The 26,336-nt window shown below is 43.0% G+C and overlaps 3 protein-coding genes across 5 annotated transcripts in view; 2 read left to right on the plus strand and 1 right to left on the minus strand.

Annotated features, from left to right (window-relative positions):
* Window positions 1–14,706, minus strand: part of LOC121543291 (SNF-related serine/threonine-protein kinase-like) — a 52,220-nt gene extending 37,514 nt beyond the window's left edge. The window contains exons 1-2 of the mRNA XM_041853046.2: window positions 14,622–14,706; window positions 11,895–12,569 (exon numbers count right to left, since the gene is read on the minus strand). Coding sequence (XP_041708980.2) covers window positions 11,895–12,483 — 589 coding nt within the window. The 5' untranslated portion in view covers window positions 12,484–12,569; window positions 14,622–14,706. The remainder of the gene's footprint in view (window positions 1–11,894; window positions 12,570–14,621) is intronic.
* An 87-nt stretch (window positions 14,707–14,793) lies between these two features.
* Window positions 14,794–19,742, plus strand: LOC121543292 (chromatin target of PRMT1 protein). 3 transcript variants are annotated; one of them, XM_041853050.2, is made up of 7 exons: window positions 14,794–14,879; window positions 16,594–16,681; window positions 16,953–17,071; window positions 17,396–17,543; window positions 18,138–18,345; window positions 18,450–18,590; window positions 18,680–19,742. In XM_041853050.2, the coding sequence occupies exons 3-7, from the start codon at window positions 16,989–16,991 to the stop codon at window positions 18,868–18,870; spliced, it is 771 nt and encodes a 256-aa protein (XP_041708984.1). In that variant the 5' UTR covers window positions 14,794–14,879; window positions 16,594–16,681; window positions 16,953–16,988; the 3' UTR covers window positions 18,871–19,742. The 3 variants fall into 3 exon arrangements, with proteins under 3 accessions (XP_041708984.1, XP_041708982.1, XP_041708983.1); XM_041853048.2 differs by having other exon boundaries at window positions 16,987–17,071; XM_041853049.2 differs by lacking the exon at window positions 14,794–14,879 and having other exon boundaries at window positions 16,526–16,681; window positions 16,987–17,071.
* A 166-nt stretch (window positions 19,743–19,908) lies between these two features.
* LOC121543290 (protein JTB) lies at window positions 19,909–21,950 on the plus strand. The gene is made up of 5 exons (XM_041853045.2): window positions 19,909–20,303; window positions 20,417–20,457; window positions 20,594–20,679; window positions 20,779–20,858; window positions 20,968–21,950. The coding sequence occupies exons 1-5, from the start codon at window positions 20,242–20,244 to the stop codon at window positions 21,122–21,124; spliced, it is 426 nt and encodes a 141-aa protein (XP_041708979.1). The 5' UTR covers window positions 19,909–20,241; the 3' UTR covers window positions 21,125–21,950.
* The last annotated feature ends 4,386 nt before the right edge of the window (window positions 21,951–26,336 follow it).

Below are 26,336 nucleotides of genomic sequence, written 5' to 3' on the forward strand. Positions count from 1 at the left end.
CTTGTCTGAAGGAAGAACAGTCCTGGCTCTGGAGCATCATGTGTAAACGCTGTGTCTGTGTGGAGTCGCTAGGGGAACGGGCCTGCCTGCTCTGCTCGGAGAAGAAGGGGGAGGAGCATACGGACCGAGAACGGAGAGGAAAAGAAATTAACGCAAGGAAATCAAGATTGCAGCAGTGGCAGCTGTACAGATAACTGATCCAAAGCGCTTTGACTTCTCAAACACAGCAGAAAACTAACACTATATGATGTCTTTATTAATTCAGCCACTTTCTTCGCTAACTAGCCAACTTAAACCAAATACACAGCTGGACTCACCATCTCCCACCTTCTACCGTTGTGCTATTTACAAACAAACGTGACTGGCTCAACTGTTCTGCTTTATTTCCTAACGTATTGCACAAGTTGACTACAGGTATTAACTTAAAAACAAGCAACAAATCTTCCAATTTAAAATGGAGAAATAGTTGACGGTATTGAAAAACAATCCCATGACTTTTTCCAAATACCCCAGTATACGGTATATACGTATACCGCCCAAGCCTAGTCCGGCACCACTACGTTGGCAAAACCAAAAACTACAGGAAAGACTGACGCTCAGCGATGTTAGAATTGAAAGTCGCCCAGCATAACCCTATTCCTGGGGAGCTACTGGGTATGCAGGCTTTTGCTCCAGCCCTACACTTACACAGCTGTGTAGTGGAAGAATGAGAGAAGGTGATACTTGCGACAGACGACTTGCTGGCCTGGGAGCATAGCGTGATGACTCAATCATGATTTTTGACATTGTTTGGATGGCTGACCATCTGTGGGCTATCACAGGGGTCAAACACACCTCATCTGTGGTAATCTCTGGGAAGAGACGTTCCTGGGGTCACTGACGCCAGGAGAGGTGTGAAGACTGATGAAACGTGATGAAAACGTGAAATCGACAAAAGTAATGTTACTGTATGAATTAAATTGTTATGTTTGGATTGTTTCAAGAGTTCATGAAGAGCTACTAATTTTGGTATGTTTTATTGTACGGTCAGTGGATTTGTTACAGGGGTTGTTTCAAGAGTTCATAAAGAGCTACTAATTTTGGTATGTTTTATTGTACGGTCAGTGGATTTGTTACAGGGGTTGTTTCAAGAGTTCATAAAGAGCTACTAATTTTGGTATGTTTTATTGTACGGTCAGTGGATTTATTGTTACAGGGAAACTTATTTTGTATGTCGGAATGGCGGATAGGTCAAAGAGGTAGCAACACATGGGTGTGCCCCTAGCATTTAAATTGAGTTGATTAGGTTAGACTCTGGGTGTGTTTTCCTGTTTTTTATTTTTACTAGCAAAGTGCAAAGAAATGTTAATTCAGGTTGGGGGTGAGTTTCCGCTTGAATTGAAGGGCAGTGAATTTGTTTATACTTTGAGAACATGCTACCAAACTCCTGTGCGTATCAGACAGTTTTTTCTCAGAGATTATTCTGAACTGAAGACACGGGTAACCACGTTAAGACTTCCGAGTGGCGCAGTGGTCTAAGGCACTGCATCGCAGTGCTAGCTGTGCCACTAGAGATCCTGGTTCGTGTCCAGGCTCTGTCGCAGCCGGCCGCGACCGGGAGACCCATGGGCGGCGCACAATTGGTCCAGCGTCGTCCAAGGTAGGGGAGGGTTTGGCAGGCAGGGATGTGGGTTCGTTTCCCACGGGGGGCCAGTATAAAAAATAAATTTAAATAAATTTAAAAAACATGTATGCATTCACTAACTGTAAGTCGCTCTGGATAAGAGCGTCTGCTAAATGACTAAAATGTCAATGTAAAAATGTCAGCCTATTGATGATAGAGTAAATGACTGTTAGTCTGGAATGTTCTTTTGTGACTAATAGATTATATTAGTTGAATTGAGTAAATGCATTCCTCATTATACAGAGTAATTCATTGATTGACTATATGTTTATAATTTAGCAGGTCTATTGGTAGCTGTTATATAGCCTACACTATGCATAGCACATGTTTGGGTACCACCTTGTCATCCCTGATCTGCTTGCCTCAAATAAATTAATGCTAGAATTATGGTCGCCAGGATTAGCTATTTGTATCTGTTAATAATTGTATAACGGTGCAAGTTAGTCAAACGTTGATTATAGTCATACTGAGAGGTGATGTAAGGCTTGCTACCTTGACTAGATTCCTCCAGAGATGTACAGGGCCTGTTGCACATACAGTTGAAGTCAGAAGTTTACATACACCTTAGCCAAATACATTTCAACTCAGTTTTTCACAATTCCTGACATTTAATCCTAGTAAAAATTCCCTGTTTTTAGGTCCGTTAGGAACACCACTTTAAGAATGTGAAATGTCAGAATAATAGGAGAGAGAATGATTTATTTAAGCTTTTCTTTCTTTCATCACATTCCCAGTGGGTCAGAAGTTTACATACACTCAATTAGTATTTGGTAGCATTGCCTTTAAATTGTTTAACTTAGGTCAAACGTTTTGGGTAGCCTTCCAAAAGCTTCCCACAATAAGTTGGGTGAATTTTGGCCCATTCCTCCTGACAGAGCTGGTGTAACTGAGTCAGGTTTGTAGGCCTCCTTGCTCGCATATGCTTTTTCAGTTCTGCCGACAAATATTCTATAGGATTGAGGTCAGGGCTTTGTGATGGCCACTCCAATACCTTGACTTTGTTGTCCTTAAGCCATTTTACCACAACTTTGGAAGTATGCTTGGGGTCATTGTCCATTTGGAAGACCCATTTGCGACCAAGCTTTAACTTCCTGACTGATGTCTTGAGATGTTGCTTCAATATATCCACATAATTTTCCTTCCTCATGATGCCATCTATTTTGTGAAGTGCACCAGTCCCTCCTGCAGCAAAGCACCCCCACAGCATCATGCTGCCACCCCCGTGCTTCACGGTTGGGATGGTGTTCTTCGGCTTACAAGCATCCCCCTTTTTCCTCCAAACATAACGATGGTCATTATGGCCAAACAGTTATATTTTTGTTTAATCAGACCAGAGGACTGGGAAAAAAAGTAAGATCTTTGTCTCCATGTGCAGTTGCAAACCATAGTCTGGCTTTTTTATGGCGGTTTTGGAGCAGTGGCTTCTTCCTTGCTGAGCGGCCTTTCAGGTTATGTCGATATAGAACTAGTTTTACTGTGGATATAGATACTTTTGTACCAGTTTCCTCCAGCATCTTCACAAGGTCCTTTGCTGTTGTTCTGGGATTGATTTGCACTTTTCGCACCAAAGTACGTTCATCTCTAGGAGACATAACGCGTCTCCTTCCTGAGCGGTATGACGGCTGCGTGGTCCCATTGTGTTTATACTTGTGTACTACTGTTTGTACAGATGAATGTGGTACCTTCAGGTGTTTGGAAATTGCTCCCAAGGATGAACCATACTTGTGGAGGTCTACAATTCTTTTTCTGAGGTCTTGGCTGATTTATTTTGATTTTCCCATGGATGTCAAGCAAAGAGGCACTGAGTTTGAAGGTAGGCCTTGAAATACATCCACAGGTACACCTCCAATTGACTCAAATTATGTCAATTAGCCTATCAGAAGCTTCTAAAGCCATGACATCATTTTCTGGAATTTTCCAATCTGTTTAAAGGCACAGTCAATTTAGTGTATGTAAACTTCTGACCCACTGGAATTGTGATACAGTTAATTATAAGTGAAATAATCTGTCTGTAAACAATTGTTGGAAAAATTACGTGTCATGCACAAAGTAGATGTCCTAACCGACTTGGCAAAACTATGGTTTGTTAACAAGAAATCTGTGGAGTGGTTGAAAAACAAGTTTTAATGACGCCAGCCTAAGTGTATGTAAACTTCCGATTTCAACTGTAATATTGGAGTCAGATTGATGAATGTAGTTTATTATTATATTCAACATAATGGTTGAATAGGTTACAGTTAGGGTTACGGGTTTGGTTAAGGGATACTTCGGGAGTTCTGCAACCAAAAACATTTTGTTTAGTTTTTTTGTTGTTGATGTATTATTTAACACCTTACTTTTAGGGACTAAACTATCTCCATATATACTTTAAACTGATACCCGGCTACCTTCAGACTAGTCTTGTGAGGCTGCTTGTGGACGTCCTAGAGCAAAACAACCGAAATGTACAGTGGGGAAAAAAAGTATTTAGTCAGCCAATTGTGCAAGTTCTCCCACTTAAAAAGATGAGAGAGGCCTGTAATTTTCATCATAGGTACACGTCAACTATGACAGACAAAATGAGGGAAATAAATCCAGAGAATCACATTGTAGGATTTTTTATGAATTTATTTGCAAATGATGGTGAAAAATAAGTATTTGGTCAACTACAAACAAGCAAGATTTCTGGCTCTCACAGACCTGTAACTTCTTCTTTAAGAGGCTCCTCTGTCCTCCACTCATTACCTGTATTAATGGCACCTGTTTGAACTTGTTATCAGTATAAAAGACACCTGTCCACAACCTCAAACAGTCACACTCCAAACTCCACTATGGCCAAGACCAAAGAGCTGTCAAAGGACACCAGAAACAAAATTGTAGAACTGCACCAGGCTGGGAAGACTGAATCTGCAATAGGTAAGCAGCTTGGTTTGAAGAAATCAACTGTGGGAGCAATTATTAGGAAATGGAAGACATACAAGACCACTGATAATCCCCCTGGGGTCAAAATGATCACAAGAACGGTGAGCAAAAATCCCAGAACCACACGGGGGGACCTAGTGAATGACCTGCAGAGAGCTGGGACTAAAGTAACAAAGCCTACCATCAGTAACACACTACGCCGCCAGGGACTCAAATCGTGCAGTGCCAGACGTGTCCCCCTGCTTAAGCCAGTACATGTCCAGGCCCGTCTGAAGTTTGCTAGAGTGCATTTGGATGATCCAGAAGAGGATTGAGAGAATGTCATATGGTCAGATGAAACCAAAATAGAACTTTTTGGTAAAAACTCAACTCGTCGTGTTTGGAGGACAAAGAATGTTGAGTTGCATCCAAAGAACACCATACCTACTGTGAAGCATGGGGGTGGAAACATCATGCTTTGGGGCTGTTTTTCTGCAAAGGGACCAGGACGACTGATCTGTGTAAAGGAAAGAATGAATGGGGCCATGTATCGTGAGATTTTGAGTGAAAACCTCCTTCCATCAGCAAGGGCATTGAAGATGAAACGTGGCTGGGTCTTTCAGCATAACAATGATCCCAAACACACCGCCCGGCCAACGAAGGAGTGGCTTCGTATGAAGCATTTCAAGGTCCTGGAGTGGCCTAGCCAGTCTCCAGATCTCAACCCAATAGAAAATCTTTGGAGGGAGTTGAAAGTCCGTGTTGCCCAGCGACAGCCCCAAAACATCACTGCTCTAGAGGAGATCTGCATGGAGGAATGGGCCAAAATACCAGCAACAGTGTGTGAAAACCTTGTGAAGACTTACAGAAAACGTTTGACCTGTGTCATTGCCAACAAAGGGTATATAACAAAGTATTGAGAAACTTTTGTTATTGACCAAATACTTATTTTCACCATCATTTGCAAATAAATTCATAAAAAATCATACAATGTGATTTTCTGGATTTATTTTCCTCATTTTGTCTGTCATAGTTGACGTGTACCTATGATGAAAATTACAGGCCTCTCATCTTTTTAAGTGGGAGAACTTGCACAATTGGTGGCTGACTAAATACTTTTTTCCCCCACTGTATAGTGTACTTCAGTCAACGGTCCCCACTAGGCTACATTTTACTGGACTTGTTTTCAAAAGTTAATGCATCACAAGTTACTTGGAGTAGGCAATGAATTAGTTTGGATCTTTGTGTTTGCCATATGACAAGGAGTGGCAAGCAGTGGAATGATCGCTAACAGGTCTGGTAAGCAGGCTAATAATACTACAGATACTGAGAGGAATGTCTGAACGTGAGAGTGTAAAAAAAGATATTGTTTCCCACTACAAAACCCCAAAGTATTAGCATAATCAGTGTAGGCTATAAAACTATGAATGCGCCCAACGTAAGGCTAATTTCACATTGCCCATGACACATCACACAGTCACAGTGCTTAACACAGATTCAACAGAAGGTTCATCTGGTGGTCAAATGTGGGACTCACCACTGATGGAAAAATCCATGGAAGCAGACGGACAGGCAGCGATTGGAAAGGGCTGCTGCTGTGCTTCGTTCCTCAACGTCTACGTTCCAAATGGCACCCTATTATTTTGTAATAGTGCACTACTTATAACCAGAACCCTATGGACCCTGGTCAAAAGTAGTGCACTAAATAGTGAATAGGGTCCCATTTGGGATGCAACCAAAGTAATTCCCAGTCATTTCTCTCAGGTCAGTGAAAATAATAATTACTGTTAATCATCTGCCTCCCTCCATCCCTCACTCTATCCATCCCTCACTGTGCAATCACAGTGTGAAACTGGTTAATTCAGCCAGATGGGTATTCTTCTGTTCACGCCAGGACAGCCTTCTTCCTCAATTTATAACACATAAAGAGAGGGTCATTTCCAACACTATACACTGAAATGTGTTTAATTAGTGATAATCATTAATGTATGAAAATATGGTCAGTCGTGATTATTGATGGGGGGAAATGTATCTAGTTACATATCACAATATAAAAAAATTGACAATATTATATCAACACTTTGACTCCCAAGTATCAATTTGTTAAATAAAAATACATAAATCATATAAAATCCATATTTTTAAAGTGAGCCAACATGTTTTCAGCACTTTTATTTTGATGACTTCTCTCATGGTCTCGGCTCAGACATATAGTGAGCAATATGTTTGGAATATCAAATCACCATAAACATTGCAGTATCGAATCGCAATACATATAGAATCGTAATACATATCACATCACCACCTAAGTATCGTGAGGTCTCTGGCAATTCCCAGCCCTAGTCGTGATCGAATCAAAGTAGTAATATATTGCTTTTTAAATAGGTAGCCTATAAGATTGAAAGTACCTGATAAAGATTGAAGTGGTGGTGGACTTAACTCAATTAGTCTATTAATTGAGTAGCTATGTGGTTGGTACAGCAGAGACAGGGCCCTTAGTAGACTTTTGGAAAAAGTCCCACAAATGTATTAATAGCAGACGTGTCACATCCACAGCGGCAGGCAATGTGAACCTGAGCTGTCAAGTGGAGCGCTACAGCAGAGGTGTCTGCTGCACGAATCACGGGGAGAGAGAAGCTGGGAACATTCACGCCGGCCGGCGTTGAACAGTAACACTACACAGACGCAGACAGAGACACACACCTCAAAGAGCTCTGTTCTTTATGAGTTCAGCTCTGGCATGGCTGCCCTCTCTGACCGATAGAGCTTTAGAGATGGCTGGTCTGGTGGCTGGTCAGTTACAAGCCTATATCCACATAGCCATGACACGTGTACTGGACAACCTGCCAACTTGGCCACACAGCCAGGCAGAATGGAGAGTGGAGTTGCTGCTCAGGGTCTCAGAGAGAAAGGTTACTGTCAAGGTTTTAGGAGGTGAGAAATACCATTGAACCTGACACACCGACATATATCAAGACTCTACTTAGATCCAAGGGGGTCAAAGCAAAGAGGGTACACACACACACACACACACACTAGTACAGACCTGAAAATAGCTTGTACGAAGTGTAAGCCACTTGTATGACTTGAGGCAGTGGTAACTGGGAAGCTCAATGTCAAGAACCTAATGACATACCCTGGTCTCGTCCTGTACTGCTGGGCTGCCCAGATCATCCTGAGCAGAGCTGCTAGACTACACCAGACCTGACAGTTCCTCACATCATTAGTGGAATTAGAACAGGCTGAAAACACGCGCTGAGTGTGCGTCAGGGAGGGAACATAAACGTTCCGATTATCACTCACACGCCGCACACACGGTTAGTCCCTACAGATTTATATACTAGCCTCTTCGAGTCGTCCCCATGGACTCCCCATTGACTTTCATTTGGAAACATTACATCACCATCAGCCCCTGTCTGCTTTATGGGCCTGAGGCTCATAGAGGATCTGTCCATTTTAATCTATGTAGCAAGGCTGAAGTAACCCTCTTCAATCATCAAATGAAACAACCCTGTTCAACCACTTCACTGTAACTGGGCTCTGCACATTCATTGCATAGTAAGCTTACTTCCAACATTTAGTGGATTTTTCAGGAGACGTTTGCCATACATTGCCTTTCCAAGAGGGGTTGAATATAAATACTCAGCTGATAAAGTCACAGTAAATGTCTTTACATTTTCTTTTTCAACATTTTTATACAACAGGTTATTTCTGAGGAGCAATGTCTAACCATTAGCGGTGCAAGGTCACCAACACCAGTCAGGAAAGCTTGTTCCATCAGATGCTTGGGCCAAATTCCAAACGGCACCCTACTATACACCCTACCATTTGGAATGCAGCATTGTTGTGGCATCATCCTCAGACTGGACTCCGCCTCCTTGACACCTCCAGCACCTACAACACTCTCTTCTGTCAGACTGACCTAATCCTCCTTGACACCTCCAGCACCACAGCCCCTACAACACCCTGTTCTGTCAGACTGACCTAATCCTCCTTGACACCTCCAGCACCACAGCCCCTACAACACCCTGTTCTGTCAGACTGACCTAATCCTCCTTGACACCTCCAGCACCACAGCCCCTACAACACCCTGTTCTGTCAGACTGACCTAATCCTCCTTGACACCTCCAGCACCACAGCCCCTACAACACCCTGTTCTGTCAGACTGACCTAATCCTCCTTGACACCTCCAGCACCACAGCCCCTACAACACCCTGTTCTGTCAGACTGACCTAATCCTCCTTGACACCTCCAGCACCACAGCCCCTACAACACCCTGTTCTGTCAGACTGACCTAATCCTCCTTGACACCTCCAGCACCACAGCCCCTACAACACCCTGTTCTGTCAGACTGACCTAATCCTCCTTGACACCTTGTTAGATTAATTTGTATTTTAAGAAGAATGACTAAAGGATTTCACCCCAAATACAGTATAAATGTGTGAACGGTGTTAAGAGTTATAATGTAGTGGCAACCCACTAACAGAGGGGGGCGGGACTAAACATTCCAGGGTGAAGGAGACTGCGGAAACTGTTTAAGAAAGCCTCCTAAAGGTGGGCGGAGCAAAGTGCCTTTGTGTGTCAAGGGGTATAAAACAGTATGTATGGGTTTTGGCGCCAGAGCTCTCCATGAATAAAAATACAGATCATTCTTGCTGGTTGTGGACCTTGAATCATTTATGATTAAAACCAGAGCCTTACAACCCCTGGTAATTTACATTTTACATTTACATTTTAGTCATTTAGCAGACGCTCTTATCCAGAGCGACTTACAGTTAGTGAATACATATTTTTTTTATACTGGCCCCCCATGGGAATTGAAGCCACAACCCTGGCGTTGCAAACGCCATGCTCTATCAACTGAGCTACATCCCTGCCGGCCATTCCCTCCCCTACCCTGGACGACGCTGGGCCAATTGTGCGCCGCCCATGAGTCTCCCGGTCGCGGCCGGCTGCGACAGAGCCTGGATTCGAACCAGGATCTCTAGTGGCACAGCTAGCACTGCGATGCAGTGCCTTAGACCACTGCGCCACTCAGGACCCTGTAATGATTCAAGTAATGATTCAAGCTTAGGTTGAATTAGAGATAGAAATTCTCATGACACACCTCCAGCACCACAGCCCCTACAACACCCTGTTCTGTCAGACTGACCTAATCCTCCTTGACACCTCCAGCACCATGTTCTGTCAGACTGGCCTCATCCTCCTTGACACCTCCAGCACCACAGCACCCTGTTCTGTCATTACACAGAGTGAGGAACAAACGTGGCAGAATGACAAACAGCCACAGGGCTGGCAGTAGGCTGGAGTGTGTCTCTCTCTCTCTCTCTCTCTCTCTCTCTCTCATTGATCACATTCCAAGAAAAGTGTTCATCATTAACATACACCCACATGCCCAACAGTTTCCTCTCTTTTTTACAATGACTCTTGCTCATTCACATTCCTGGCCTCATGCTACCTCTGGTGTTCTCTGAGCAGTTACAAAAAACATCAGCTGCACACTCTGGCTGTGTCTCAAATGGCAACCTGTTCCCTATTTAGTGCATGTGCGCTACTTCTGATCAGAGCCCTATGGGATTCTGGTCAAAAGTAGTGCACATTATAGAGAATAGGATGCCATTTGGGATGTTCACTCTGCCTGGCCCTCCATCCCCAATCACAGGTGACGGAGGGCGAGGGGGTGAGAGATGAGGATTTCTTTTTTTGCCAGGCTCTCTCTCAGAAGTTCTGACTAATGGTCCTCAGACAAGAGCCACCAAAACATAACAGTACGCAAGCCAAGAGCCATGAGACTGTGGAGCAGAGCCAAGGGTCATAGGTAAGCTCTACTCTCTCACACTTACACTCTGGAGTGCTCACCCATCCCACCAGTCCAGGGCCAGGCAACACTACTGCTGCAATGTTTGTTCAGAGAGAGGGCGAATTTATGGATTAGAGGCAGCGAGATGGCCTGTGACACAGCTCTGGACTGAGAGGCTGCAGGATGGAATATTGATTTGGCAGGGCTAAGATGGAAACCATGTAGATTGTGTGCGAGGCTTCCACTGGCTATCATGTAGAAATGTGTTTTAATCAACCCCACAATATCAATAGTAAAATGTTTAATCAGGGCTTCAGCACTAGATGTTCAGTACAAACAAAGGATGGATCAACTGTCCTGCTTAGAGCTGGCGATTGTAACCAGGCTGCAATTAACAGCAGTCAGCCTTCTCTCTTGGGACCTTCATCTGACGCACAACCATGAAAATTACAACACAACACAGGCTGCACACACAGCCCCAGACCTATTACTGTAAGATAAGATGCTCTGTCATTATTTGCAAAGAAACAACAACAGTGTGTGTGAGTGAGTGAGTGAGTGAGTGAGTGAGTGAGTGAGTGAGTGAGTGAGTGAGTGAGAGAGAGAGACCACAGTTTCCTCAGGTTGCAGTTACACCCTACAAGTGTGACAGGCATAGTCAAATAGGGGAAGCAATAATAGCTAACCCAAATGCTTATCAAAAGCATTATCATGCATAGGGCCTATTTTTAGAGATTTTAGTCTTCATAACATTGGAGTATTTCAGACTCTCCTTTCAAATGTCTGGGACAGTGAAATGTTAAAGAAATAGGGTGTATCATAGAATATAAGTAATCATCTTACAAATGATTTGATATGTAAATGCCTGGTTTGGCACACAGGAGGCTATTGTATAAGTCAGTGCTGCTGCTGTATGCACTACGGTCAGTCCAGTCAGTCCACACAGGAAATCAATGAGCCAGTTAATTAAGTGCAATGAAACACTCTAGGCACCAACACCAGGAGAACTGGCCTTGTGTATCATAGCAACACATAGCCTGTGGCATATACACAAAAATGTATGCACGCATGACTGTAAGTCGCTTTGGATAAAAGCGTCTGCTAAATGGCATATTATGAACAATGCACATCTAATAGCAGTAACTTGCTTCCCTAGCTACAACATAACCTTGTACTTCTGAATTTGCAAGTTCAAAACCAGCCTAAACCTGCATATGTACACAAAAGTAATCCTTTCTAGGCTACGGTAAGGCAATGTCAAAGGTCAGCATACAGCAAATGTTTTACACTACGTGATCCTTAGCGCTCAAGTCCATGCAACAATCTCACAGAATCACCATGGCCCCATGACACAGGGTTGTGAGCTTGCTGATACGAGGCCATTACCTTGAAGGGTTTTCAACACGTGCCTATTAGACTAAGTGCCAAAGATTACAGCCAGTCCAGGTCAATACAATCAAACTATGACTCTAGGAGGTAAGCTATCTATCGCAGACAGCGTCAAACGTCATCCATCTAATGTATCCAGGCTTACAAGCTTAGATTTCTTACCTACTGCCGGAGCATCGTACTCATCTCCCAGCAGGATCTCTGGGGCAGAGTAGGCCAGCGAGCCACAGCTGGTGGTGAGCTTCTTCCCTGGCTGAAATTTGTTGCTGAAGCCAAAGTCAGTGAGCTTCACCACGCCCTGCTTCTCAAAGAACACCACGTTCTCCGGCTTGAGGTCACGGTGCACCACGTGCAGCCGGTGGCAGTAGGAGATGGCATGGACGATCTGGGCAAAGTACTTCTTGGCCAGCTCCTCGCTGAGGCCCTCCTCGTGCTTCATGATGTAATCGAACATGTCTCCTCCATCGCCCAGCTCCAGGATCAGGTAGAGCTTGGTCTGCGTGTCGATGACCTCGTAGAGCCGGACGATGTTAGGATGCTGCACCAGCTTCATACAGCGCACTTCCTGGAACAGGTGACCCGTGGCAACCGTGTCCAACTTGGTCTTGTCGATGACCTTGACCGCCACCTTCTCCCCCGTGAAGACGTGGCGCGCCAGTTTGACCACGGCGAAGTGGCCCCGGCCCAGCGTCTTGTCCAGGTCATAGAGCCCTGCGATCTTGCCATCATACCCTCGCTTGAAGCCTGCCATGGCTGGGGATGGGTTTTACGCAGTCTCGTGGGTCCAGTTTACTTGAACACGTTGGATGTTAATGTCGTGCCCATGATGCCCGCTTCCTAAGAGTCACAATGAGAGAAAATCAAGTCAGAATATCAACAGAACAAAACTTCACTTAAAAGTGACTAAGGAAATAAGGCCTATCGCCTGACTCGAACCTTCAGCTTGGAACATTCTCACAGATTTGTACTGGGGTGTAATCATTACTTCAAACAGTTGTTGTTTTGCAACAGAAATTACAGTTTCTATTGGGCAGGTTCAGCAAACAGTTAGGGCACTACCTGAATCTGTCCAATAGAAACGCTAGTTTTCGTTGCAAAACAGAACGTTTTGTGACTGTTTGGAGTAATGATTACACCCCTGATAGGGTCTAGCAGTGAAGCTGGTAGATACATGAAGAAAAACGACAATTTTGATGTTGGACATATACCACAGTGTCCCCCGACCCACCCGTCTCAGTCTCCAGTATCTATGCTGCAATAGTCTATGTGCCGAGGGGCTAGGGTCAGTCTGTTTTATCTAGTGTAATCCTCCTGTCTTATCTGGTGTCCTGTGTGAATTTAAGTATGCTCCCTCTAATTCTCTCCCTCCCCTCCCGGAGGACCTGAGCCCTAGGATCAGGACTACCTGGCCTGATGACTCCTGGCTGTCCCCAGTCCACCTGGACGTGCTGCTGCTCCAGTTTCAACTGTTCTGCCTGCGGCTAGGGAATCCTGACCTGTTCACCGGACCTGCTACCTTGTCTCAGACCTGCTGTTTTCGACTCTTTCTCTACCGCACCTGCTGTCTCGACCTCTGAATGCTTGGCTATGAAAAGCCAACTGACATTTACTCCTGAAATACTGACCTTTTGCACCCTCTACAACCACTGTTTATTATTTGACCCTGCTGGTCATCTATGAACGTTTGATCATCTTGAAGAACAATCTGGCCTTAAATGGCCATGTACTCTTATAATCTCCACCCGGCACAGCCAGAAGAGGACTGGCCACCCCTCAGAGCCTGGGCCCTCTAGGTTTCTTCCTAGGTTCCTGCCTTTCTAGGGAGTTTTTCCTAGCCACCGTGCTTCTACATCTGCATTGCTTGCTGTTTGGGGTTTTAGGCTGGGTTTCTGTATAGCACTTTGTGACATCTGTTGATGTAAAAAGGCCTTTATAAATACATTTGATTGATTGAATTTAACTTACAAAAGGGTTGATTTAATATCTAACATTTAGCCTTAGACTCACTGAATTCCAAAGTTGCAAGGAATTTTGACTGACTGGACAATTGTGTTTAGCCTATTTGCAGGTTATACTGGTAGGATTGAGTTAATGCTGTCATTAACCCCACATGGGTTATATTCAAAGACACCCGTGCCTCAAAGACGATCCTTCATTCATAATCAATGGACGCTACAGTATTTCCCTCTTGAAAATGTAGCCATAACCTACACCACACATTACTAAATACCTAGGTAGCTACAATGACAATGTACCTATGAATTGAAGCCAATACTGTACTGCATACAGGGAACATAACTACTAGTTACAGAAATTGGAAAGTATTTAGTTAGGTAACGTCATTATTTTTAACTACCACACAATAGCTAAATGGGATCATCAGCCAGGTGATTTGGTTGTCATGACAAGCTACAGTAGCTAGCTTACTAACTTAGCAAACGATAGCTAGCTAGCTAGTCAATTTAAAGTGGCTAAAAGTTAGTTAACTAGCTATTTGTCAGAGAGGATTATACTTGGCTAGCTAATGTTTAAATTAGTTGGTCCATGGAAGCAGTTGGCTAGCTAGCTAACGTTAGCTTCCATCACGAGACAGAGAAACAGCTTGATAGGCCCGGTGTTAGCTACGTTACCGTACTCGTGCCTCGTTCATTCACCGAGTAAAGCGTTAGCTATCTAACAGTAGCTAGCTAGTTAACTAGCTAGGTATTACTGGGTCACAACATATTTTGACGTTGGATAAACTCAGCTGACGGCGCCGATTCAATTGTAATTTCCTCAAATAATTGTATGAACGAACGTTGGTTAACGTAAATTGAGCTAACGTAACGTTACCTCAAATATACTGATAACTAACCTAGCTACAAGCTAACAACGGCTGGTCGGACTTACCCCTCTCTCTCCAGTAAACATCAAGACGAAATCTTTAGCTAGCTAGTAGACTGGATGATAAATCAGGTCCTTCCTTCTACCCTCGATAAAGTGTATTATTAGCGAATCTTATCCTCCTCCTTTGCGATTACCAACGACACTCACACCGTGCCTATGCCCAAACCTCATCAGTGAAACAAGGCATTGCAACGTTCCTGGGATTGAATTGCAGCCCTCATCGGAAATCGTTCTCCTCACAGAAACGGTTGCGGCGGCGCAGTAAGTGTGTGGGGCACATAGAGATAGATAGAAGACTAATTTTTTATATGTTGGAATCATGTCCATGAAGTTAGAAGTCCCACCCAGTAGATTACATTAAAATGGTGGAAGCCCTCAATGGCGCTGCCCATGCTAATAAGGCCTTTTGGGCACTACTAGGCCTCTATCATTCTCTATGGTTGGGCATCAGCCGCATTCATTTCTGACGTCAAAGAAATGTAGCTTGCTGGAAAGAATCCCACAAAGGTCCAATACCAATGAAGAGGTCCGCATTTAATAATTGTATTTCACCAAGGCAATATGTGAAAAAAATACACATTAGTAGTTAAACACATCACTACTGAGCACAGTAACGCAGTAATGGACCTCCAATTTCATGAAAATAATTTCACCAGGATAAAAAGCACAACAACCAACATCATCATGAGGCTGTATGTATGGCTTGGATATTCTGCCGTTGTTATAGCTAGCTGTAGTCCAAAACATGCATGCATACATACACATCTAATACATCTAATATACATCCAATGGGTATGACCATTGTCTTGGAAATTACTTGATCCGTACCATTTCAGCCAAAAAAATCGGACATTACTGCCAATAACGGTAGATTTCCATAGCTGTTAAATATGAGACTGTGCTGCCCTCTAGTGGCTGACACTTTTTTACTGTAATTTATTATTTTTGGTAGGCTACACAAAAGCCAGTTAGGCTCTTGCATAGAGGAGTATATAGTCACTTTTATTTCTCAAAAGTATATTTAAAAAATCCACAGTTTGTGTTTTATAGACTAATGGTGTTTTAGATAATCTGCTGGCTACATAAAGTGGATGATTTATTTCAAGTATGTGTTGCATTTACCTTATGGGAAATCAGAAGGGTAGTGTTGCACTTACAAGAAATACACCAGGTTAGAATATAAAGATAGTAGTAGGTGGATAGTTTATCAGGTATTTTACCAGGAAAAGGGGGGTTTCTGGTAAATTGTACCTCCCTCTCTCCCCCAGCTAGGCTATTAGGGATTACACTATATGGTTTGAATTTGAGTCACACATCGCACAGTACTAAATAGGGAACGGAGTGGCTGTATTAACAGACTCCCAGGACACCTCTACAAGCAGACGCTCTTATCCAGAGCGACTTACAGTTAGTGCATACATTTTTTTTTTTTTTTCATACTGGCCCCCCGTGGGAATCGAACCCACAACCCTGGCGTTGCAAGCGCCATGCTCTACCAACTGAGCTACACCGGGCCCATATGTGCTATTTTACACACAAATGTTTTTACATAGCTCCGGTAGCTCCATTGCTGCTTAGCCCTCTGTTCCTCAATTCCAATGTTATGCAGCAAAATATATGTGTACCGTTTTGGAATCTTAGATAAGTTACTTGGACAGTGTCCTCATCTTTCATCTTTTTTTCAAAAAGTTATTGTCTATTTGGGGTCTTAGTCAAATTAATGATCTATATACTGCAAAAATGCAACCTTTCATCAGTTCTTGATTTGTGAACGTACATTTGATGTTTTCCGCATTGTGGTCGAATGACAGTGTGAGTTTGATTGAATTCTTGCGTTTATATTTTGGGCGGTAACTACCTTATGAAGCTTGATTTGGGCGGTAACTACCTTATGAAGCTTGATTTGGGCGGTAACTACCTTATGAAGCTTGAGGCTTTCCTTAGTTGAGAGTAACTTTTATTTTATGTTGTGCAGGTGCGTATTTGGTGCGGACAGTCAAAAGGGGGGCGGCTAAGCAAATTTTATCTAGCATCTTCCCTATCTGCCAGTGCTGTTCTAAAAGGTGAGTAAAAGCAGCGTGCTCAAAACTTGATAAAAAGCTAGTTAGTAGGTTTATCTAGTTTGAAGTTTAGCTACCATCTCACATAGCAGCAAATTAGCAACATTTTGCCGACCAAGCCAGCATCATGTCAAACGAATTAAGGAGAACAGCTTGCTAGTATGTGTTTTAAACTATTTCATGTTACAATGTAGTTTCCTAGCCTAACATTAGGTAATTCTCAAATGTTGTCACAGTAGCTACCAACTAAAGTTATGCTTTTGTTCCATTGCAGTATAATTTCGGTCTCCCAATTGATTGTCTCACAGGAATGTATCAACAAACAGACGCAGTGACCTCCCCAACAGAGAAAATCGTGCTGAAAAGCACCTCAACAGTTTCCCTCAACGATCGGTGAGACTACCATAAGCCAGTGGTGATGAGTTTAGAGGCCACCTCCTGTACTCCATATCTTGCTCATTGCAAACCCTGTTATGACTAAGTGTCTTTTCTCTTATCAGTCATTCTTCCCCGTTGATACAAAATCCTGAGTCAAAGGCCAAACCTGTCTGTTTGCTAGACATCTAGCTACAGCTGGTTAATTGGGGACTTCACCCCATGTACTCAAGTGCATTGTATAGGCAGCAAGTGGTTGGGCAAGGGAATGCAACTACATGGTACAGTAGTTTGCTAAGTATGTTCTATCCTCCTTTATCCTTCAACCCCTGCTCCTCCAAGCTTCACGACTATGCTGAAGAACAAGCAGCCGGAGCCAGTGGATGTACGAGCCAACATGCAGCAGCAGCAAGTGGCCAGTGTCCGCAACAGGAGACTGGCTCTGCAGATGGAGAACAGGACCTCTGTGCAGGCCGCCCTGCAGCCCAAGGTGAGGGAACTAACCAGCCACTTTTCAACCTGTCTAGGTTAGATTAAGTGTCAGTGTCACTAATCCAGGGCTGCATTCAGTTCGATTCAATGTTTGCAACGTTCCGTGACGGTTTGTACTGAAGGGCACGTTTCCCCAAAATGGTGCGCACTGTTCTTCAACAGCCTTTGAGGTATGTTTGGTGGGTGTGGCCTGATCAATATGGGTGTGACCATTTTTTAAATTTCAAAACTTGTGCTGCACACACTATACCATCTTCGTTCATACACAATCTCCCTCTGCGCCACCATAATCATACCTTTCTTCAACTGGTCGTTCAGAATTGTTTCCGTTGAATTAAATGTTGAACACTGTTCTGTCGTACTGAACGCACCACAGATCAGAACTACCCCAGTATCACTATTTCCCCCCCTTTTTTAAGAAAAGACCAGAGAAATGAAAACGTGGACTAGATTAGAAGCATTGAGAAGTTAATTTGAATTTTGAAACCAAGGGCGCCACCTCCTGGGCATGTCATGTCTTCACTTTCAGTTCATCGATTACATTTTAATGGAATGCACCCAAACTCTGTTGGTACGTTCCGATGTCCCACAGAGCCTGAAGCAGCGCCTGGGGAAGGGCAACGTCCTGACAAGGCTAGGTCGGCCCATTGGGACCCTGATGCGGGGGGCCACCAGAAGCCGAGGGTTTGCTGTAAGGGGACTGCGAGGGATGAACCGAGGAGGATTCAGAGTGCATGGAAACAACAGATGGGGCTTTTTGAGAGGTGGCTATGCTTTGAGAGGTGGCTATGCTTTCAGAGGTGGGTGTCCTTTTTGTTTTTTTCTCTGTATTTGGTGTACTGTGTTGTTCAACTGTAATACAGTTGGAGACAGTTTTAACTTTGTATATCCCTCTCTCATTCAGGTGTGAATCAGATGCGTGCCCGGGGAGGGGTGACTAAGCTTAGGTTTCGTCAGGGCCTGAGGCTGCAAGGTGGCCAGCTGAACAATGCTGGAGTGCTGGTGAGCCGCGGAGCCAGGAATGGACTGGGCCTGAGAGGAAGAGGTGAGAGAACTCTTGCACTCTCTTAACTGTGCATACTCTGCCCTCCCTTCTCCCACTGCCCTCCCTCATGTCTTGTCGTCCCTACCCAGGCAGAGGAGCGGGTCTGGGCCTGCGGGGCCGGGGAGGGTTCAGGTGCAGAGGCATGGGCAAACCTGAAAAAATCCCCACCAAAGAGGAGCTGGACAACCAACTAGACAACTACATGTCAATGACCAAGAGCCACCTAGACGCAGAGCTGGATTCCTACATGGCCATGGCAGGCTCTGACTACATGGAGTAGAACCCTGCTGGAAGACTGGGGGAAGCAGCATCAACAAATGCATTGAGGCTATCCAGAGGTGATCCATTTAGTAGAACTGCCCCTCACTGGAAATAGACGGAAGTGACAACCAGGGTCTCTGGCTTATTCAGAACTATTGTTAGAAGAAGCACTATTTGTGAACCAATATGTGGTGGTACATACATGCCCAGGAGCATGTGTTATGTGGCTTAATTAGAGCTCTCTAGAGTCATACTTGAACTGTTTCACACACTTGAGCTGTTACGTTATTTTCGTAATTTATTAATTTAATTTATAAGCTCAGTCCTGAGCAGGGTGGTCTAAAACCTTGCCTAAGAAAAGTATGAAGGTCTGCAGGACTTGTCTATGAAAAAATTACTTGTTCAGTAAAATCACAAGCAAGCTAACCAATTCTCTTTGCTCAGGTACATTATGAGTTTGTCCAAGACACTGCTCTGTATAATATCCCAGAAAGACTTCACACTACATAGATTTGTTGTGTTTTGGTTTACATGGTTTATACTACGCACGGTTTTGTCATGTTTCGCACAATGTTATGTTACTCTCAAAATTGAGTTTCTTTTTTTGGTCATCTTTTATTTGTGAAAGACAACGGTACGTACCTCAGCTAGCCAGGTTTGCCTGCATTGTGGACTTATATAGACATGGAAATGTTGATCTATTTTTAGATGACAAATATTGCTTCCATTTGTAATAAGAGGCCTAGTTATCCAACCTGTTCCTGTTGGGTCATTTTTTTCATTCTCAAAAACATTCCCTAGCTGTTACGAATATTCTTAAGGGTGTTTGCTTCATTTTTGTTAAGTTTTGATATGTTTGACATTGTTTTAATAAAATTATTTTTAAAGGTGGCGCTACCCAATGATATAAACACTGTCCTGGCATGTCAAGAAATAGAAACATAGCTGCAGTACATTATTGACCTTAAGTAGAAATGTAATTGTCACTCACAGCATAGACAAAAGAGCCAGAAAGTTACAAACTGACCTGAATGCCTGCTTGTCAGAGCACTTCAAGCATGTCACTCAGGTCAGGTGACATAGAGAGGAACTTCGATGATTCAAGATGGCTACAATTCTGCCAAGACAAAACATTTTTGATGGAATAACTTTAACATTTAAAGATACTTGAGTATTCCGTATTTGATGAGTCATCACAATGAAAACGGAAGTTTGGGATGAGTTATAAATCGGTTTTAGCTGCTGCAAATATGCTTCTGGAACTCAACTGATAGCTAACGTTAGGCTACTAGCTAGCTACATAATAGCTAACGTCACAGAAGCTACGTTATTTTGCCATCTCATTAGAAGTTACTGACAGTCTGGAGTTCGTGCCCCTCTTACCAGCACAATGAGCGATTCCCGAATGTTCTCGATCATCACACTGCTCCTGGTAGTACCTGCGTCACTCAGGTGAGTGTGCTGTGCAGCATTCAGCCATGTCACTGACTGAGCTGACGTCAAACCTCTGACTTTTATGAATGTGTCGAAGTAGTTAACCAAACCATTCTATCACTTTCTTCCAGTGTCCATGGTGCTGCTATTTCAGGAGAGGAATACTCTACAGGTAGACCCATAGCTAGTTATATAACACTTAAATACAGCTCGGGTAGCTATAATAGTTGCCCAGTAGTTATAGACCTAGCTATTGCACTAAAACCTAACATTGAAGTTTCTAGCTATTGTTATGTCTTTATTTGCAGAGATAAGCACAACATCCCTTCATTGCTGGCAAGAGGAGGAGTTTTCGATTTTGACAGAGTGTGCATGGTGCAACCCATTTCAGATGGTGAGGGTTAAGATAATTCCTATTTTCTTGAGCACCATAATACTAATCAATAACACATCTAAAGTATGGCATCCCCTCTCATGTCTTTGTCTCCTCTAGAAATCATGGGCACCGTGTGACAGAACTGGATTCATAGAAAAGATCAACTGTGCAAAGTCCAACAAAGTTGAATACAAGAGGTAGCCTACCTCCTTTTTTGTGTATTTTTATTTGAATATTTTCCTAAATTGATGCTACTGCAACTGCCAGTTCAGGTCCGACTACAATTCTATCTTTCTCTTTTCTCAGCTGCCGTTCCTCTCGGATGGAGGAGAGCCTATTCTGGAGGTTTGAGGGGATCATGATGTGCCTGACGGTAGTCTTGGTCCTGGTGGTTATAGCTCGTCAGAGAACCCTGGACTACCTGGCCTCTGAAAAGGTCCGCAGGCAGATCCTATCCATATAGAGACTAGAGACTGGGTGCTGTTGGCCGGCGCTTGTCCACTCTCAAATGTTCGAAGGACTTGAATGGCAGCACTTGCACCTTGGTATCTCTTTTGGGATCAGTATTCCATTTTGATCCCATGTCTTGTTGAGGCCTTATTTGTGAAATGCCGATGTGTAAGTATGACCCATACACTGCACAATAGTTATTGGTTTGAATTAATCTTACAATGTGTTCAAGTCATTACTCCAGTATGGTTAATAACATTGCAGCACAACATGTCTTTATGTTGTTGTCATAGTTAATATCGTTTCTGTGTCTGAGATTAGAGTATAGTCCTGCCTACCTATTCCATGTCTCTGTTTTGGGGATTTGAACATGTCAACTTGGTCTCACTTTCTGACATTGTCTCTCACATTGTCTGCATTGTCATCATAACAACTGAGTTGGTCCAACCAGAGAGACGAATACTACAAATATCTAGGCCTATGTCATATTGTTGAGGATATACAGTATTTTCATTTAAAGATTACTTTCTGAATAATCGGTATTGCCAGCTACACTGAATGCTGTACGACAGAGATGACATTTTTTTGTCTGTGGTCAATCACATTTGTGTGTGAAATTCAGGTCTGTCTAAACTATACGTATCTATTTATGGTGTCATTTGACAAGTGTTTCCTTTTTGTTACACACTAGTCATAAGATGGTTCTTCCGATTTCTTACAGCTCTGTTAACACTATTCCTAATTATTATGTTGCTGTAAGTGTGCAACAAATGTTACAGTTTATTGCACTTTCTATTTATGACCAATAAAAAAAACAGTTTTTTTTTTTAGGCTGTGAATATAATTGTGCTTTTTTCTGATTAAGTTGTGAAAGGAATTGGACAGTTTATCAATCAAAATGTACATACAAAAAGAGGCTCTTTTTCATATTTACAGAGCTTACCTTCTTTATATCTGTGCTGAATGCACAACAAACAATGGTAAAATTAGAGGCAAATTAAACAAAGAACACTTGAATGAAACAGGTCAGAAGAAGTATATATATTAGAAGTTAGCAAAGCGAAATATCAAAATCCTACACTATTCAGACAGAAATAAATGAACTATTACCATAACAAAAATAAATCACAAACACTTGAGGAAGAAGAGGTTGCACTTTGATCCTCTTGGACAGTCACATAGTTGGCCGTACCATGCTCCCTTTTTCACTGTGCAGTAGTCACCAACATTACACTGGAAAGAAAATAGAACAAAATTGATATGGTAGAATTTTCCAAATGAGATATTCACAAGGAAGGAGAAGTTGACGTAATACTTTTAAGTACCTTGGCCACTAGATGTCGCCATAAGACAGCACTGTTCCCATCACAGTTCGTATTAGTAGCCTACAAGATGGTCTGGCTTTTGTAGGCTTTTGCAACTGTACAACTCTTTCTAAGAACTGCATAACATAAACACAGCTCAAAGTTCCATCTGCTTATTATCTTCATGTTTTATTCCTCATTCTATTGTTTATTCTACAGAATATTATTCATCCAGAGGGAAAAACTCCATCTAGTCATGGGGTTAAATGTACCCATTAGTTACTCGAAAGGCTGAGTATAATCTAAATCAGTTCTAAATAGTTCTGAAAAGAATCCTTTGAGAGTTTGTTTATTTAGTAGTTTCCAATGGTCTTCAAAAAAGTTACACAGCATAAGCTTTTGGAGTGTTTATTCTTTATCCCCCAGAACATGTTCTAGCAAGAATGTTCTAGCAAGAATGTAGTCTTGACCTGCAATCCAAAAGGAGCCACCCACAAGCCACCAGAGGCTCTGACCCACACATTTGGGAAATTGATTACCTATTCAACTATTCACCTGTGGTGTCTGAAATAGCTTGCTTACACTAGGAAGGTGGCTTTGTCTTCTTTCCCACACAGCCATTCTTCGGTTTTGGAGTTTCTCTAGGACGTTATGAAGGACACCCAGCTGCAACACACACAGAGAAAAAGCTGTATTAACCTGTATTGAAATGGCCCTACAAATCTGTCGCCTCACAAAAGACCATGTTTATTGGTGAATTGCAATGGCTCACTACAGTGAGGGAAAAAAGTATTTGATCCCCTGCTGATTTTGTACGTTTGCCCACTGACAAAGACATGATCAGTCTATAATTTTAATGGTAGGTTTATTTGAACAGTGAGAGACAGAATGACAACAAAAAAATCCAGAAAAACGCATGTCAAAAATGTTATAAATTGATTTGCATTTTAATGAGGGAAATAAGTATTTGACCCCTCTGCAAAACATGACTTAGTACTTGGTGGCAAAACCCTTGTTGGCAATCACAGAGGTCAGACGTTTCTTGTAGTTGGCCACCAGGTTTGCACACATCTCAGGAGGGATTTTGTCCCACTCCTCTTTGCAGATCTTCTCCAAGTCATTAAGGTTTCGAGCCTGACGTTTGGCAACTCGAACTTTCAGCTCCCTCCACAGATTTTCTATGGGATTAAGGTCTGGAGACTGGCTAGGCCACTCCAGGACCTTAATGTGCTTCTTCTTGAGCCACTCCTTTGTTGCCTTGGCCGTGTGTTTTGGGTCATTGTCATGCTGGAATACCCATCCACGACCCATTTTCAATGTCCTGGCTGAGGGAAGGAGGTTCTCACCCAAGATTTGACGGTACATGGCCCCGTCCATCGTCCCTTTGATGCGGTGTAGTTGTCCTGTCCCCTTAGCAGAAAAACACCCCCAAAGCATAATGTTTCCACCTCCATGTTTGACGGTGGGGATGGTGTTCTTGGGGTCATAGGCAGCATTCCTCCTCCTCCAAACACGGCGAGTTGAGTTGATGCCAAAGAGCTCGATTTTGGTCTCATCTGACCACAACACTTTCACCCAGTTCTCCTCTGAATCATTCAGATGTTCATTGGCAAACTTCAGACGGCCCTGTATATGTGCTTTCTTGAGCAGGGGGACTTTGCGGGTGCTGCAGGATTTCAGTCCTTCACGGCGTAGTGTGTTACCAATTGTTTTCTTGGTGACTATGGTCCCAGCTGCCTTGAGATCATTGACAAGATCCTCCTGTGTAGTTCTGAACTGATTCCTCACCGTTCTCATGATCATTGCAACTCCACGAGGTGAGATCTTGCATGGAGCCCCAGGCCGAGGGAGATTGACAGTTATTTTGTGTTTCTTCCATTTGCGAATAATCGCACTCAACTGTTGTCACCTTCTCACCAAGCTGCTTGGCGATGGTCTTGTAGCCCATTCCAGCCTTGTGTAGGTCTACAATCTTGTCCCTGACATCCTTGGAGAGCTCTTTGGTCTTGGCCATGGTGGAGAGTTTGGAATCTGATTGATTGATTGCTTCTGTGGACAGGTGTCTTTTATACAGGTAACAAGCTGAGATTAGGAGCACTCCCTTTAAGAGTGTGCTCCTAATCTCAGCTCATTACCTGTATAAAAGACACCTGTGAGCCAGAAATCTTACTGATTGAGAGGGGGTCAAATTCTTATTTCCCTCATTAAAATGCAAATCAATTTATAACATGTTTTTCTGGATTTTTTTGTTGTTATTCTGTCTCTCACTGTTCAAATAAACCTACCATTAAAATTATAGACTGATCATGTCTTTGTCAGTGGGCAAACGTACAAAATCAGCAGGGGATCAAATACTTTTTTCCCTCACTGTATGAATGTACAGTACGATAGGCCTATATGATCAAATAGTGTCAATAGCATTCCTTAATTGTATTGTACCCTCAACTAATATGTATTACTATAGCAGGTTACTCACCAGTTCCCTAGAGTCCTCTGTAACTTCAGCCTTGGGTAGCCTTTCGTCTGTCCATCCTGCAACCACATGGGCTGATTGAGATAGGATGTACAAAAAGTAAACGAACACCAGCAAGATAGCTGCTGATTTTGCCATGTCTGTTTCTAGTTGTTGTGGTTCCCCCCTTAGGGCTAGGTGGAACAGATGATCTAGTGTCCGGTCAAGAGAGAGGCAGATAACCTATGCACTGCGCTTGTAGTGGAAGGTGCTGAAAAGACACCCGCGGGTTGATTTGGTCATCTGGGTTTAGCCTCTTATCAGACACCCATCTAGTAAAGAAGTCACACACACACGTCCCTTTATGTCATTAATCCCTGTATAGCAGACTAGTAGGCTACAGAAATAAACCACAAGGAAGATGCAAGGACAACATGTTTGTTTTCATACTGTGTCTTAGTTGTTTGAATTAATTGGATTGCATGGATTTCCCAAAGGTAGACTCCTAGTGACAGATAAGCAAACATATGATCTAAAACGCATGTTTTTAAACGTATTGACAGAGACTTTTTGGCTCTTTGCGGTCCAACCCCACTGTGACCATGGAAAAGTGGCACAATTTTGTGAGTGAGATGACATTTCATTCGTCCCACTAAATACAGTAAATCACCTTATTATTGCTGTAGGCCAGGGTCAGACTGGGACCAAAAATCGGCCCTGGCATTTCTAACAAACTGGCCCATTATTTTCCTTGATCCCCCACATCGGCCCATGTTTTTTTCGAGACCCCTATTATTAGCCAGATAATTATCATTTTGAGCAAAAGAAAAACAAGTTAGACAGGCCCACTGTGCTAAAAATGGACAAGCACTTCTGGCATTTGCCCGAAATGCCAGATGGCCAGTCCGCCTCTGCTGTAGTCAGGTTACATAATCTCTTGACTTCCCCCGATGTAATCTTTTACTTATTTAGATGGATTAAATACCTCGGTAACGTCAGAGGGCAAGGATCTCGGACATGTATCATCCGAGGAGTTCCATGTCATGACGTCATGCAATTCCAGGTAAAACCTCTGTAGGGTTTGGGAGAGAGAGAGAATGAAGATGGCATTTTGTGCTCTTTTTCTGTGCTGCCTAACGCCTGTTGGCTTCATCAGTCAGACTGACCTACCTCTTTCCTCCTATAGTCTCACTCGTTTTATGAATAGCACATATTGCCAACAGATTAACGAGAAGGAATGTAAAACAAGATTGCATCAAAGCTTCAGCAAAACCATCTGCACTGCACACAACCATCTCATAACTCGTAAATATCTGCCCTGAGGGATCCCATACCAGACATTATGTAGACTAGTGTTCCTACTAGACTAGTGTTTCTACTATAGTAGTGTTTCTACTAGTCTAGTGTTTCTACTAGACTAGTGTTTCTACTATTGTAGTGTTCCTACTAGACTAGTGTTTCTACTACAG

The sequence above is a fragment of the Coregonus clupeaformis genome, chromosome 17 (assembly GCF_020615455.1).
Source record: "Coregonus clupeaformis isolate EN_2021a chromosome 17, ASM2061545v1, whole genome shotgun sequence".
Taxonomy (NCBI): domain Eukaryota; kingdom Metazoa; phylum Chordata; class Actinopteri; order Salmoniformes; family Salmonidae; genus Coregonus; species Coregonus clupeaformis.

What these genes read in the sequence shown, in the direction of transcription:
- LOC121543292 (XM_041853050.2), top strand. Translation starts at nt 16,989, where the DNA reads ATGTATCAACAAACAGACGCAGTGACCTCCCCAACAGAGAAAATCGTG. An exon ending in AGGTGGCTATGCTTTCAGAG is followed by an intron (nt 18,346 to 18,449) that starts GTGGGTGTCCTT and finishes TCTCTCATTCAG; the next exon opens with GTGTGAATCAGATGCGTGCC. An exon ending in ACTGGGCCTGAGAGGAAGAG is followed by an intron (nt 18,591 to 18,679) that starts GTGAGAGAACTC and finishes GTCCCTACCCAG; the next exon opens with GCAGAGGAGCGGGTCTGGGC.
- LOC121543290 (XM_041853045.2), top strand. Translation starts at nt 20,242, where the DNA reads ATGAGCGATTCCCGAATGTTCTCGATCATCACACTGCTCCTGGTAGTA. An exon ending in GTAGTACCTGCGTCACTCAG is followed by an intron (nt 20,304 to 20,416) that starts GTGAGTGTGCTG and finishes ACTTTCTTCCAG; the next exon opens with TGTCCATGGTGCTGCTATTT. An exon ending in AACAAAGTTGAATACAAGAG is followed by an intron (nt 20,859 to 20,967) that starts GTAGCCTACCTC and finishes CTCTTTTCTCAG; the next exon opens with CTGCCGTTCCTCTCGGATGG.